At 39.1% G+C, this 12,730-nt stretch overlaps 1 protein-coding gene across 2 annotated transcripts in view; it reads right to left on the bottom strand.

Annotated features, from left to right (window-relative positions):
• Window positions 1-1,057: 1,057 nt before the first annotated feature.
• The window catches only part of nxph1 (neurexophilin 1), a 35,915-nt gene continuing 24,242 nt past the window's right edge, over window positions 1,058-12,730 (bottom strand). For both annotated transcript variants that reach the window (XM_058753871.1, XM_058753870.1), the window contains exon 3: window positions 1,058-2,989. In XM_058753871.1, coding sequence (XP_058609854.1) covers window positions 2,225-2,989 — 765 coding nt within the window. In that variant the 3' untranslated portion in view covers window positions 1,058-2,224. The remainder of the gene's footprint in view (window positions 2,990-12,730) is intronic.

Raw genomic sequence — 12,730 nt, 5'->3', positions numbered from 1 at the left:
TGTATCGAGCAACATCTGAATTAAATACATGTGATAGTCAGGGCCCTCCGTGCGACGGAAAAGGGATCAGCCGAAAGAGAGCGGGCGCGGGCGTCATAATTGAATAAATACTGCGTTTGGTTATCCTGTCACTTAATTATGATTCTGCCGCAGGTTGTGTTATAGAGATCGAAGCGTTCTGACCCACCAGAGGGAGAAATGCTGTTCTGTCTCTCATTCCTGCGCAGGAGGGGAGCTGCCAATGGACCAAACAAGTTGATTAAGAACATTATCATTTAATAGGTTTTGGGGAACCAGCAACAACAAGCAAAACATATAATGATCTTAACATAATGGATTTTTTTTTTTTAGTGAAGTCTAGTTTAGTGGTTTTCAGTCATAGCAAAGCAGTTTTAAATGCCTAACAATCATAAAGCAGTTTAAAAATATCATAAATATATGGATTTGATGCACTGAAATATTGCTATAATGCTTAATATTCTTTGTTTATGTTGATTAGAAAGAGAAAATTTAAGGTTTTTAAACTTCAGACAGCTCCAAAATGAGTCTGTCTCCAAAACCCCTGTGGACAGGTGATGAAGACACAAACCTAGCACCCTCTTTAATTACTGATAAGTTGCGAGCCAGCTAAACTCTGTGGATTGTTCCCGCCGGAGGCCCTAATCACTTTAAAGCAGGCCGCTGATCCTAACTGCTGCATTGGAGTGTTCTGTGGCAGTGAAACAGACACTATCGGTCTGCTGGTCTCACCCGATCCCATTTCATGCACATGCCACTGAGACATACTGCATCTGCAAATGAAAGATCTCCCTGCTCCTGCTGGGAAATGGGGAGTGGTTTTGTTTAGAGATAGTAATAGAGATAGATTAAAATTTATGTATAGGTTTAAATGGGCTTAAACATTTCACAGCTGAAATTTAGATTTCAATACCATTCTCTATCCCTTCTCTGACGTTTACAAATTACAAATGAACAAGATAAGCATGTAAAAAAAAAAAAAGATTTTCATATCACATTCTGAGAAACACACAATAACAAAGACTCCACCTGATAAAACTTTCAGTATTTTATTCATTTGTACATCTCCATCCCCTTGTTCCCCCTGAAAGTAAACATGATCATACAGATGATAAGTACTTCTAATATATATTTTTGACAGTTTTACAGCCCCTGTACAAGAGCATGGATTTCATGGAGTTCACATCTACATCAGCAACATCAGTTTCTTTGTCCAAAGAACCGAGAACAAGCATATATGGGATTGGGAGCTGAAAGAGAGAGAGAGAGAGAGAGAGAGAGAGTGTGGGGTTTTGGGTTAACAGACAATGAGTGAAGGCATATACAGAAGCAGCTCCATCAGGTTCAACTATGTACAATACAAACCATTCATACAAATTAGGCTCTAGATATAGAATTCATTACATTACAGTGTATTATAAGTGACAATGAGCAAGCCCTCCAACCATTCCTGGATCTTATTAAACTACAGGACACAGCTCGGGCCGAACAATCCGCAATTATTACAGTACAGCTTCTTTGTAATAGGTAGAAAACATGCCTGTAGTTAAGGCCTGCTCATAACCAGCAGAACAAAGCCATTCTCCTCATCTTTGGGCCTTTGGGCTGGTAGGAATAACTCAAGAACGTGTGGGGACTCCAGGGCTGTTCAAAAGTTTGTAGGTGGAGGGAACATTGAGATTCTGATTGCGAATAATTCTCCTGCGAGCTACCAGCTAAACGAAAAAGTCCTACTGTATCTACACCTTCGTGGCCTTTTGGCAGTTCTAATAAACATGTACGTACTTGTACAAATTAACTAATTAAACAAATATTCTGAAAATCAAACACTTGCACAATTCTAAATTAAAACAGAACATTACAAGACAAAACAGAGTTTACATGGTCATACAAGAAACACTCCAGTGGTAAAATAATATTCTAAGAACATTAAAAGATATAAACAATAAATTAACAGTAATATGTGCTTTAACTTAAAGGATACCAAGTGAGCAAACAAAAGCACTAGGTTATGCCCTCAAATGAAAGTTTTGTGTGGTATTTGTGCAAATAGCCAAATTCTTCTCTTTTCAAGTCGATTTAATAGATCCGGGCCATGAGCGCATGGTATGGGCAGTTCGGGGAACATGTATTTGTTGTGGATGGGGAGAGAGCTCCATCCTTTACCTCTCGTTGTCCTTCGTGTGGGTGACGTCAGCGGCTACCTTCAGCCAGAAGGGAAGTAAGGAGTATCGCTGTGGTAGTTATAATCTGGGCAGACTTTCTGCACTAGCTTGTAGTCGGTGCTGTAGAAGGAGATGTAAATGCAAATGACTTTGAAGGGCTTCGAGCAGAGCCAGGATACGTGGCTTTGCGTCTGCTCCTGGTAACATGTCTTGGACGGGTCGAAGTTGCAGAGCGTGTTCTTGGAGCCCCTCTCCACTTTCTCGTACTCGATGCGGCAGTTGAAGGACTTGGAATCCTTGGAGTCAATGACCGACTGCTGGGCCGTCAAGTCAAACTCCACGATTTTGCTGGGCGGGACCAGGCTGACGGACACGTTGCCCTGGCCCGTGGAGTTATGGCGGAAGAAGACGCTGAAGGTGCCGTTGCCGTGATCGACGATCTTTCCGGTGATCAGGAGGTTGAGCTTGACCGTTTTGATGTTGGAGTGGAAATCTCCCCAGCCGAACATTTTCTTGAACTTGCCCGTCTTGACCATCGGCCGCCGTTTGGCTCGAGGCCTGGAGTCCTGCAGATCCGTGGTATTCCTCAGCCAGTCCCACAGATCCTGCTCTGAGTAAGGCTCCGGAGTGTCATAGTGCAGGTCCAGGGCTGTTGCGTTTTCCTTCCCATGGAGAGTCTGTGATAGAAGTCGACTGATGGACAAGTCCTTACTGCTTTCTGTCCATATATGCTTTAGTGTCGACTTGGGGCTCCCTGATTTGAGCAGCTCCGACTTCCCCGGGATAGAACCGTGGGCACTTGAAACCTAAGAAAGCAAGATGGAGAGGATGTTATTGAGCCGTCTTAACCTAAAAGAGCTACAGAAGACGCATAATGCAAAGCAAGTGAGCATTTCACCCAGTGCCGCTTGACAGGAAAAAGGAATTAAGTGGATATTACTCTTGATTCGGGAGATATTGACCCCTCACCCCCACACAATCATGTAGTCTCCTACTCAACAGACAGATCAAATGGATTAGGATGAGGGGGAAAAAAAAGATAATCGATCGAGCCCGCAAGCTTCAATTTGCAACGTGTTAGCTGACAGGAGCCGTCTGGGAAATGGAAAGGAGCGTGGCGAATGAGAAAAAGAATACAACGATCAAACTCGCCACATCGTGCGGTCGGGGAGGGGATCTCCGCCGGCCCTCCCTGATAATACCGGTGACTATTCTTTGAGTAAAGAGCAGACTATTAACCAGCCAGTGCTCCTTGAATTGATGATTGATGAACCACTGGGTTCTCTCCATTTAGTGCAGATGAGTGGAATTAGGTCCATACAAGGCCTGGCGGAGCGCCTTGACATTGATTGCCTGATTTCTACTGTTAGACCTGACAGCAAATCCGTCTTGCGGTGGTTTTTGCATCTCGAGGGCTACCCCAGGGATCGATAGTTAGAAAATAAGGTCTCGCTACCAATCTGCCCGACCCTTCGGACAGAATTGCCTCACAGCATGTGCGAGAGTGAGGGCGATGCGAGGCCATTTTAAACACAGTGCGGGGCCACATGGCTCACTTAAGGATTTCATGTTGCAAACCTGAAAGGTAATCGATACCTGACTTGAAGAGTGGTTCAAAATGCAAATTAAGAGAAGTTTAACTTAAAAACTAGGGGAATTGCATGATAGCAGTCTGCCCGTGTTCAGAACATACATTAAATATTTGTTAAAAAATGAATGAATAAAAACACACAACGCAACATGCACCTGACAAGCACCCACACCAGTGATGAAGAACCCTAGGAAGAGAGTTCAAATATGTTTCCAATGAAATTAGGGATCATTACTCTTCCTCAGGTGTGGAGTAAGAGGCCTTGCCCGGTACTAAAAGAGAGTAATATGTTTTGCACTCTAGGAGCATGATTAAAGACAGAGTTATTATTTATTAATGGCTAATTGCTGAAGGGGCAATACAAACATTCCAAGGCTGAGCAAGTTTCAAGGAGCTATTTGTGTGAAGTTCAGTGCAGCCTGACCGACTGGGAGGGCACTTGCATTGATAAATGGATCTTTATAGTGCTTAGTTTAGCAAAATATTGAGGGAAAAACATGTTTTCATGTTTATGTATTCATCATCCAGTGTGTAGTGTAATGCAATAAAACACTTGCAAAACATTTTAACAAGTGTTCTGGGTTATGTAACATACAGTCAGTATATAGTCAGCTAGTCACGATCATATTAATATTAAAATGATTATATAATAATTCTTACTACCACTACTACTACTACTACTACTTTTATTAATAATAATAATTTTAAATCAATTTAACTGGTTTGTATTATTTTAATTTGTAATCTGTTTCATGTACTTTATTTTCTTGTTTTTTATATTTATTTCTTTATTTCTTATTTTTATTTCTATTGTATTCTATGACATTCATTCAGTATGTTTTCTATAATGCACTTTCTGTAATGTAAACACTGTTTTAAAAGATGCTATAGAAATAAAGCTTTATATACTAAACCCTAATAGAGTAATCAGGATCTCGTATCATCAAGTTTAGTTGATAATTTACCTGCTTATTACAAAGCTAATTACCAAATAAATGGACACGAAATGAAGTTGAAATTATTTTACTGCAAAGAGATTTGTCAGAACTCAAGTATGCAGTTTAAAGGTCATTATAGCAACATATTTGATGGCAGAATACTGCAATTGACCAATCAGAATAAAGCATTTCAGATTAACGAGTCACATAAGTGTTAGAATTTTATCTCTTACATTTAAAAACAGCCACTTAAAAGGTAAAGGTAAATCCTGAGACTTGCATTCACCAACTGAAAAAAACAGACAGTGTCTAACACTTTGCCTATGGCTAGTCTGTATCTGTCCACCTTTGGCGACCTTAAAAAGCTCACACGTGGACAGCACAAACAGCGAAACACTGGCCAGGAGTCAGTTCTCCTGGGCATAAAGCCTGCACACATAGCGGATGTCTGAACGCAAGCCTCGGTCTGTCCAGTCTGTCTTGCCATGATGGGCTTGGATCCAGCCCGACTGCTGGAGCTTTACGGAGCCAGCTGCAGTGTTCACCTGAGGCAACAGTGCATCTGGTAAACACATTCGGGGGGGAGTCACGGCCAAGCCCTTCCCACCTCACCCACTGACAGCCGGCCAGCCAGGCACAAACAGCTGGGCTCCCCCAGGCACTGCACTGCATCAGGTCAGCAAGAGCAGCATGTGTACACCAATCTGTGTGCCTAGTGTGAGTCTTAATGAGTCTGCCTGCTTTAAGAACTTCAAGGCTGACAGATCAGATCATACTGGTTACATTCTTAATCCCAACAGCAAGCTGAACAACATCAAACATTATAAATATTAAAAGGCTTTTACAAATGCAAACATTGTTCATTCCAACAATACAGGATTCAGGACTTGCTGTTCATCAACACGGGGAGTTTGCAAAAAGACGTTTTTAAAATCATCCAGTTGTAGGGTTGCACAAATGGCTATTCTGGACTATTTATAACGTGACACAGCATCTGAAAACACAAAAGCCATGATGGGACAAACAAAAACCAATGCAAGACATGATACAACAGCCTAAGATGTCCATCTGAATATTAGTAATATTAGGGATGAATTTAAAGATCTAACATTTCAAAGAGGGTTTTATTGTGCAAATATTCAAACAAGTAAAGCACTGCAACTACAATATAATATAATATAATATAATATAATATAATATAATATAATATAATATAATATAATATAATATATAATATGGTTTATTATCTCATATATAATGAGAAAAACAATACATCATTTTCACTATATAGTTCAAAGAAGTGCAAATTAAATTCAGCAACTTGCCAAATAATTGTTTTTAGAATTATGAACAGTCACTGGTGTGCCAAAGTCTAACAGAAAATTACACACTGCAACATGGAGAGGTAACAATGTAGTGAGCAGTTTAACACCACTGACTGTATTTAACCTTGAAATACATGCTCTATGACTGCACTGCAGTACCAACTAACGGCAAGAATCAGACCCTGCCTAACATAAGCCAGAGCTACATTTGGTCCTAATTAATGATAGCAGATTAAATGGAATAATTACGCAGGCTAATTCTGAAAATGCAATTATGTTATTGCAGCACATTTGTGTTTCTATTTGAATGTTAATTTGCACTAATTAAGGTATTAATATGCATCAATAAGTCAACTGCAGTGTTAGCTAGCATATTATTGACACATTGATTACACCGCCAAGGCTGTTTACTTAGTAAGTGAAACATTACAATGTGCTTGTTCCCAGCATTTCTGCAGGTGTCCATATCTTTAAAACCGGCCCATTAAAAGGGAACATTTAAATAAGCTTTTTAAAATCCTAATCAGCCTTGGCTTCAGGGGGTGTCCTTTAAAGAGATATGAACAAGATCAAGAAAGAAAAATGTTATTTTATATTACAGAAAAATGTATCATAAATTGAAAGAGTGTGTGTGTGTGTGTGTGTGTGTGTGTATATATATACATACATACATACATATATTCTTTACATTTAACATAAAACAATTAAATACAATTTTTAAATGCATATAATAAAATAATAATAATTAAAATTAAAATAATAATTTATATAGAATTCTTATATATTATATTATATTATATAGATTTTAGTTTTATATATATATATATATATATATATATATATATATATAAAAATAAAATTCCCATATTGATGTCTGCATTATGGAGGGTAAGTACTCTTTCTGTGTGAGGTAACTTCCTTTCATAGTCTTTGACAGAGCTAGCGTACGAAACAGCAGGTGGACTAAAGGTCAACCGATAATGACCATCGTTATAATAGCTTTTGTAAAACAATGGTAGTAAGAGAATGAGCAGAGGGAGTAGATAAAACCCAGAGTAGAGGAAAAACAGTCTCAACTGTGACCCTGAGAGCACATTTCACCACTTACCTTTACACTACAGAAATACACTAAACGCGAAGTGAGGGGAGAATTACAAAAACACGTCCGCCTGAGATAAACGTCCCAGAGAAAACACGGTCCTTATCAATAAAACCGCTAAGTCGAGGCCGAAACCTCCACCATGCAAAACAATATGCCATAAAAATGTTCAGCGGATCATTCCGGTGCCTCACTTTAACAACCTCCCAAACAACGTTTACAGCCTGGGAGATGAGATAAAACGGTGCATATCTTCTTCCTCCTCAGCAATTCACTGCCATCCACAACCTAGACACTTAAACAAGGCACCTCATGCTGCGGCCGTCCTGAGAGAAATGAAAAGGAAAGGCAAAAATGAAGATGGATTTCAACTAAATCCACTTCTGCTAACAAAGCACTTGCAGGCTTTGCTAGCCCCCCTTTCCTCGCTGCCTGCTGCGTGCGTTTGGTTTGTAGGAGTGTGAGGCATTGCACGGGCCCATTAGCGGCATAACTAAGCACTGTGCTTTAGGATGGGCCGCTGGGGCAGAGGCACGCTTGCTGCAAGAGTTGGACAGCTGCTAAGCAGCCATGGAATATCAGGCTGTGACCATGCACTAGAACTGCCTAATGGTGTCATAAGAAGACCGTTAGACGCACCATTAAAGCAGGCTGTCATGCTCGTTGTGTATAGCAGCCGGTGTGTGTTTGTAACAATGCCCATGGACTCCCCTGATACAGTCAAATAGGTATTGCAACAGAAGTGTAACACAGAGACTGTACAGAAACCGTTCTGTATTTCACGTAATCTGAGATGCCCAGATGGATTTCCTGCATTTACCAATGTAATTATAAAAAGAACCAAATGAGAATACTAAAACACGTCTGTTTCAGCATCACAGGAACTCATTTGAAAACAATGGCAGCAGAATACGATCATTAGTCTTTGTTAATAGGGGTCGTTTACACAAAACGTGTTCTTGCATTTAAAACACAAGACACTGCACTGCGCAGTAAACAGCATGTTTTTAAAAGTTTAACAGCATTTAAATGTTTAGCTATAGTGTAGATTTACATGGTTAAACTATTTATGTGCAGCATAAATTGGAAAGTAAATGCGTTCTGTGTGAACTGGCTGCATTGGGGCCCATTTGCTCAGAATGTGTTTTTACATAAAAAATGTGAGACATCGTGCTGAGGAATGGGGAACTTTGAAAACATGGCATTACAAAAATGTGACACCCAAACTCAAGGCGCTGAAAAAGCTGCACAATGGTCAAAAGCATTTGGCTTGTGAAGATTTACATTGGTAAAGTCCAATGTAAAGCAAGTTCTGTGTGAACAAGCCACATTGGGGTCCATTTACACAGAATGCAATGCAAAAAAAATGAAATGCGTTTAGTTTAAATTGAGCACAACGATCAAACACGTTCTAGTCTAGCATGTGTTTACACAGAAAAACAATTGAAAGCAGTGCAGTAGAATGCAAAAATTTTCAGATTCATTTTAGGTAAACATGCTGTGTGAGCAAAACCGGTTTCAGATCTAGTCACGTGACTCAAATGATACGCTCAATACTCAGTTAAAAATAATTAAAAAGCATTCAAAGCTGCTGTCCATTGATTCATATTTGTTTTCTTGTCATCTTTTGGTCACTACAGGTGAAATTCACCAAATGTGAGAACAAAAAGGGCACATGTTTATAGAAGTGCAACTAAAATAGCCTACTGTATATAGGCTATTGTAAAAAACAAACAGTGACTGGGTGAATGCAGTCATTTAACAGCATAATAGCTACACTGCTGCACATACAGTAACATACTAGCTCTAACAAGGCCGTTTGGAATCTTAAAAGGACACATATTATGGTAAGATGAACTAGGCTCTAATTTTAACAATGCAAAGCTCCGAAGTTCACAGGGAACAGTTACAACGGCCACTGGCTTCTGCACATGAGAGGTTTGAAAACATTATCCATACAAAACTGTCATTTACAGACAAAGCATGTAGCTTCTTTCAGATCCAATACAGTTGGCCGTTTCATCTTTCAGGAAAAGTTTCATTACAAACTTTCCATCACACTATGCCTTATTTACAAAACAATCTGCAGACAAATGTACAAACAAACAAATAATTCTCCGAAGCAATCCAGGACACCATTAGAAAGAAACCATCGACTTATTTCTGGAGCTGAGGTCTTTTTTAAGTCTGTACAGAGACGCAAATGAGCTGTTTAATCTGGACACATCAAAGCGAACACTCTGACTCTACCATTTGTCCTGTTGTCGGGAGTAGCTCAAGCGCATGGACTATGTCACAAATTGAACATGCATCTGTAGACAGTGTCAGTGCTTATAATGGCTTCTATTTGGATTTGACGACATGACGCTCGCATCCAGTGTAGACAAGTGTCAGCCATCAAGTGACTGAACCCCTAGTGGGCGGGGCCTATGGTGTGATTATTTAGAACTATTGCTCTGGAGGCAAAATGTCTTATGCAAATGTATTTGCCTGTGTGGCATCACAAATCCCACAATCAGGGGCATCACAATTAGGGGGAAAAAGGGGGACAGAGGGGATAGGGCCCAGAGGCTGAGAGGGGCCCATAACGATGTCCACTGGGGGGCCCGACTGAGATCATCAGCCAAATCCCCCTCCCCTCCTTTGATGGACCCCATAGACCAATTCGTGTTTTGCAAACAGTTATTAAATTTTTTTGTGGGTGGAGCCTATCTGGTGGCAGAAAATGACAGTTTACAAGTAGCAGTCTATAGAGGCCATGGAATAAAATAATAAAAAGTTAAGTTTTAGTAAACATTTAAAAATTCTGACTTTATTTTCGCAATTCCGAGATTATATCTCACAATTCTGATAAGGAAAACAACTCGTCATTCTCTCTTTTCCCCTCAGCTCAGAATCATGAGTTTATATCCCTGACATGGCTTTTTCCCCTCAGAGTAGACAAACTCGCTATTGTGGAGTTAAATCAAAATCAAAATCAAAGTTCAGGATATATATATATATATATATATATATATATATATATATATATATATATATATATATATACTTGCATTTGTGAGAAAAAAAGATCAGAATTGTGAGATAAAATAGGTAAATGTTACGCAAAATGTTAGTAGTAATAGGTTTAAATAGTATTTCATGCTGTATCTTTAGGGCTATACAATACGTCCCCTGCACACAGTATGCGGATATTATGTAGACCTATTGTTTAAAGTGCCTCTTTCATGCAGTGTGTAACACAGCTCTAAGTGAATGAAAACAACCTGCAAAGTTTTAAATCTGAAAGTGCACCATGTATAAAGTTATTGTCTCTCAAAAGAAAGAGTCGACTCTGAATCATTGAAATGAGTCGTTTTTAAAACGAATCCCGTGCCGTTTCATGTTGAGGTCAACATGAAACATTAGCATATGAATCGTTGAGCATATTATAAGACAATGAAAGTGTTTTTTTTTTACCTTGCATGCATGCCAACCTGTTGTTGGGGACTCCCAAAACCAAAATATGAACCTTTCATTACCCATAATAGGGGCACTTTAAGTCAAATTTATGCTTTAAAAGAAGAGTAATCATAGCAGTTTTCATCCATAGTCTGTCCATTTAAACGTCTGCATTTAGCTTCAAATGGCGTCTTTGATAACAGTATTCATTCTATAAAAATGATTTGCATTCTGATTCTGACATCCAAAGCCAGATTTTTTTTTTTTACTTATTCCATGGAATTTACCCATTTCCCTCCACTTACCAGTGTTTTTCTGCCACCACAATGCGTGTGCAGCTGCAAGTGACGTAACTGTGACGTCTACTCCAAATTAGTCTATAGCAAATTCTGTGCAATGGGCCCAGAATCCCTAGCGACTCCACTGCCCACAATATCAAAATGAGCTGTTTTTGGAGATAGGTTACATTCTTCGTCTATAATGGGAAGGACGTTTTTTTGAATGTTTTAATGATTCAAAGACCTCTTATATGTCAACAGATTAAAGCTGATGTGATTTCTCATGTTATGACCCCTTAAAAGGGCTCTTTAAAATGTGAAATGGACTTAAATTAGTCCCTGTCAATTGACTTTGATGTCATAGCTTAAGAAAGACACTCAACAGCAGAATGAGCACCCATGAACCACAGTTTACTAACATTATACAAATATTAAAAATGCTTCAAAACACGGTTCCTTTAAAACAGCACCCCAAAATGTAACAGTGAAAGTCCAACATCATCTCAATACTATTCCCAAGGAGGAACCCACAGTTCTCTTCCTGAGCAATGCAGATTTTGTTGAGCCAACTCCGCTGCTGAGCGCTGATATTTACTGTGGAAATCTTGAGACTAATGTGGCCTGAGGCTCCATAAATCAAAGCAGGCTTCCCTTTGTCAGCATCGCAGATGGCCCCGCCGCCCAATCACCCCAATTAAGAGCCGAGAAGGCGAGAGAGAAGAACACAGACGCAGCAAGACGCAGAGAGGAAAAGTGAGCGTGTGAGAAGAGAGCGAAAGGAAGAGAGGGCACCTGTCCCGCTGTCATATTCGGGGGGCCTCCTCTGATCAGTGATTCGGGGCCTTCCTCTTAGCCACTTCAGCGCAGAATTAATGATGGCAAACAAAAGCCAGCTCGTCGCTCCTCACAGCTATTTGTGGGAGACTTCTCTCTCCACTCCTTTCCCTCTGAACTAATCCTCAATGTCACACTTAATGAGATTTTAGGCTGGAATAATAAACCGAAGCTGTGCTGCTCTTCTCCAAATGATTTCTTCTACTCCTATTCTTTATTTATTTTCCTTTTTCGCAGACCGGAATCTATACCATGCCATTAGACACCTGCACTAGCTACATCTGCAGCAGAAAGACAGATTGGAAGGGGCTGCATACATGCCATATAGTTCTCAGAATTGCATAGTATGTAACATCATGAATCTGTTTAAATAACTAATATAGTGATCAAAAAATTGTTTCAATTTAGTTTCACTATTTGGATGAATTCTGTATATGCTGTATGTTTATGCATATGTGTGTCTATTAAATTTGTTTATAACGAATTGTTTTTAACTATTGTTTTGCTGTTGTTAAAAAAAGCCTAACCGGGGACTGCGGCTGCAAATTAGCCTTTGGCTAGAAGCCTATGTGTGAAGCCTAATAAATAAATAATATGGTGATAAAAGTAATTGAATATCAATTTAGTTTCAATATAACATGCTGTATGTTTATGTGTATGTGTGTTTTACAAGAAGGACTCGAGTTGTTTCCTGGACCAGTGTTTAAATTGGAATTAATGTAAAAGTAATATTAATTAAAAAATAATACTGGGTCTAATAGAAAAAAAAAAAATGGCTTGGACTGACAAATTCAAAAGGTGTAGAAACAATTTTTACTGCAAGTAAATTTGACAAAGAATTGGCAAATAACATTCTGAAATATGAGTATTTTCTTGTAATAATTAATAAAAAACTAAAACAATGATAATGTTTTATTTACAGCTTATAAAAATGAATAAAAACAGTGCATGTTTATCAGTCCCATCTATCTATTTTTAATCCAATACACAAAGTTTATTTACCTCCAAAATACAATTTTAACCCGTACACAAAACAAACAT

The sequence above is a fragment of the Onychostoma macrolepis genome, chromosome 19 (assembly GCF_012432095.1).
Source record: "Onychostoma macrolepis isolate SWU-2019 chromosome 19, ASM1243209v1, whole genome shotgun sequence".
Lineage (NCBI taxonomy): Eukaryota > Metazoa > Chordata > Actinopteri > Cypriniformes > Cyprinidae > Onychostoma > Onychostoma macrolepis.
Note: the sequence above shows the minus strand (reverse complement) of the source record. Positions and strands in the feature narration are given on the sequence as shown.